This window comes from Lipotes vexillifer, unplaced genomic scaffold, assembly GCF_000442215.2.
Source record: "Lipotes vexillifer unplaced genomic scaffold, Lipotes_vexillifer_v1.1 scaffold256, whole genome shotgun sequence".
Classification (NCBI taxonomy): Eukaryota; Metazoa; Chordata; class Mammalia; order Artiodactyla; family Lipotidae; genus Lipotes; species Lipotes vexillifer.
Window position 1 is genome coordinate 14058 of NW_006792822.1, and position 2852 is coordinate 16909.

Genomic DNA, 2852 nt, shown 5'->3' on the forward strand with positions numbered 1-2852 from the left:
TTTTTCACAGAAAAATATCATTTTCATTTAAAGTCATTAGTTAAAAAGAAACAAAAACCCCAAGAATGCATGTCCTGAATAACTAAAAAAAGTGGGCTTATTTTCACTTCCAATTCCTCTTGCATTTTTCTGAATTCACTACCATTATTTCTTTATATTCATAATAATAATTTTCCTTAATTATGTCTCCAAATCCATGCTTCAGAAGTGGTGTTAGAATTATACACTTACAGTCTGTGACTTTTAGTGTCCTCTTGACTTCTCCACTTCCTGATCCCCTGCAACCATCTTCATCATCACAGCCCCCGCTGACCAGTTCAGCCATGTCACCACCACTGCCCATGTGAAGTTCCCACTTGCTGGGTTTGGGTGACCTACCCTGTAACAGCTAAACATGGATACCAAACACATTTATTAATAGAAAATTCAAATCATTTAAGGATGCTATTCAACAATATGTAGAAATTAGAACTATTTTCTTATGTGTATCCACTGTTTTGATGTAGACACCTTACCACATCAAGTATTCAAGAAAGATCAAAAACTACTGAAATAATAAGAAATAATGGGCAAGATCTTACAGCTGTAAAGAGCTACAGTCTGCCTATTAGCTCTGTGATACAGCTTTGGAAAGCAAATAAAACCAGATCTTCTTGCCCATGGATACTTTGGTTAGAGAATCCGCTGTTTAAGCAGGGTAAATCAAATTCCAGTACAACACAACCCCCTCTGCAGTGTATTGCCTGATAATATTGTACTGTTTTGTAAACGAACAGTACAAAATTTCCCAAAAAGAAGAGCGCTATTCTTCCAGAAAAGATTCAGTGAAAGGAATACAGAATTCTGGACATGTACATTTATAGTTTTATTTAAACTTCATGGATTAAACACTTAGACCAATGTACATGTCACAGAACTGAACCTTGGAACAAAAGACTTAGGTTCTACTTCCATTTATACGAATTACTTAAGAAATTTAACCAACTTCTTGTTCTTGGTTCTCAAGTATCTCATTTACTTTTATGAGCAAAATAGATGGACTAGACATTTCCCCCTATAGCATGGGGAAAATAATTTTTTTTGAACAATATTGGACATGCCTAAACTCCTTTCCCAAAAGGTGATGTTTTGAATAATAGACTATTTCACTTAAAGCTAAGACTGAGTAAAATGATCCAATATGTGACATTTACCCCTCTAAGGCAGTTTTGGAGGACACGTGACCAAGCGTGAGCACTAGAGGGCCCTGCCATATTGTGAATGAAATATATTGCAGCTGAACAGTTAATGGGCATTAAAAATTTTCAGGGTGTTTTATGGAAGTATTAGGGCTGTTATTTCTTAGAGATTTTCCAGATAACAGTATTAATTAGCAGACAATAATCAAACACACAACTCAACGATGGCATGGTATAAAGAAAAAATAAAGAGCAATCCATCCTCGGTACACATAAGACAAATATGTTTAGCAAATAAAGAACACTTAGATTAAGCACCTGGACTTTGACAATTGATAAACTTTCAAAATTAAAAATAAAATTAGGTCACGAATTCTGAAATGTATTTTCTTAAAATTTATTTTCCTTGACAAAAATGAAATGTTAAAACTATTTGACAATAATTTAAAAATTCTGATCAGGATTTATTTCTATTGATCAGCATGTTCCAAGTGTTAAAAGGTGTTAAATTTTAAAAGAAGGCTTCTTCCATGGTCAAGTGAATTTGGGATTAAGTTAAACCAAGCTTCTTATTGTGTTTAATGCACTGATATGTATGCTACTTCCTGTAGTGGGGTGTGGCAATGGGGAAATACAGATACGTAACAAAGCATATAAAAATTCAAAAATCTGAAAAAGGAAAGGAAAAATAAATGTCATTATATTATAAAAATTACATTTAAACGTTTTATAAATTTTTAATACAATAATACCATTTATCATTTGTTATTTAACATAACCATAAAGGGCTGGGACTCAGAGGGCCAACATACCAAGAATTAAATCCTGACTCTGACATATATTAATCATATGGCATTGGACATTGGGCAAGTCCCTGAATAACTCAGCTCTTTCATAACTAAAATAAAGACAATAATATACCTGGATCATTGTTCTTATTATGAGAAAAATACCGAAATTATACTGCACGGTGTTGCCACATTAAAAATTAATATAGTTTACTAATTATTATCTCTGTTATTATATATTCTATTGAAATATTGCTTAAACACTCAGAGCACAATAATTGAAAACTTATTTGATAAAGAATTCAATTACATTAAAATTTTTAAAAGTCGTAGCTTACACGTACAATAAAAGCCAAACTCTCTGATGATGTGTTATTCCTTTTGTCACTGACACTTTTTCCCAACGTTTTCCAATTTCAACTTTATTTCCCCTTTACTTTCCTAAGTATTCTTCCAATATTTTACTGGGACCTTGGTCAGAACAAGAAAGAATCTCACAAACAGCATCAACAATGTATAAGTCACGAAGATCCAGCTCAGTGAATTTGAACTCAGAAACGCAGAAAGAAAGATAGCACTTGTAAAACAAAACTTACTGTTTTCGGTAACTGGTTTTGGTTGAAAGCAATTAAATGCATTAATTATCAGGGAATGATTCATTAATTTATATTGACTTGTAAAAATAATAGATGACACTAGAGAAAAAATATTTTTAAAAAAATTAATATATTTACTACTTTTATCTTCTCCATCACTTCAGTGACACTCCAAGAAAAATCTAAGGCACACAAACTCATATTTTTAAGAAATAATACTATAGGGCTTCCCTGGTGGCGCGGTGCTTGGGAGTCCGCCTGCCGATGCAGGAGACGCGGGGTCGTGCCCC

At 33.1% G+C, this 2852-nt stretch overlaps 1 protein-coding gene across 1 annotated transcript in view; it reads right to left on the bottom strand.

The window, feature by feature from the left end:
- Positions 1-231: 231 nt before the first annotated feature.
- Positions 232-2852, bottom strand: part of GPC5 (glypican 5) — a gene marked incomplete at its 3' end in the record, with an annotated part of 683933 nt that continues 681312 nt past the window's right edge. Inside the window, exon 7 of the mRNA XM_007466019.1 lies at positions 232-388. Within this exon, the coding sequence (XP_007466081.1) occupies positions 232-388 (157 nt within the window). The remainder of the gene's footprint in view (positions 389-2852) is intronic.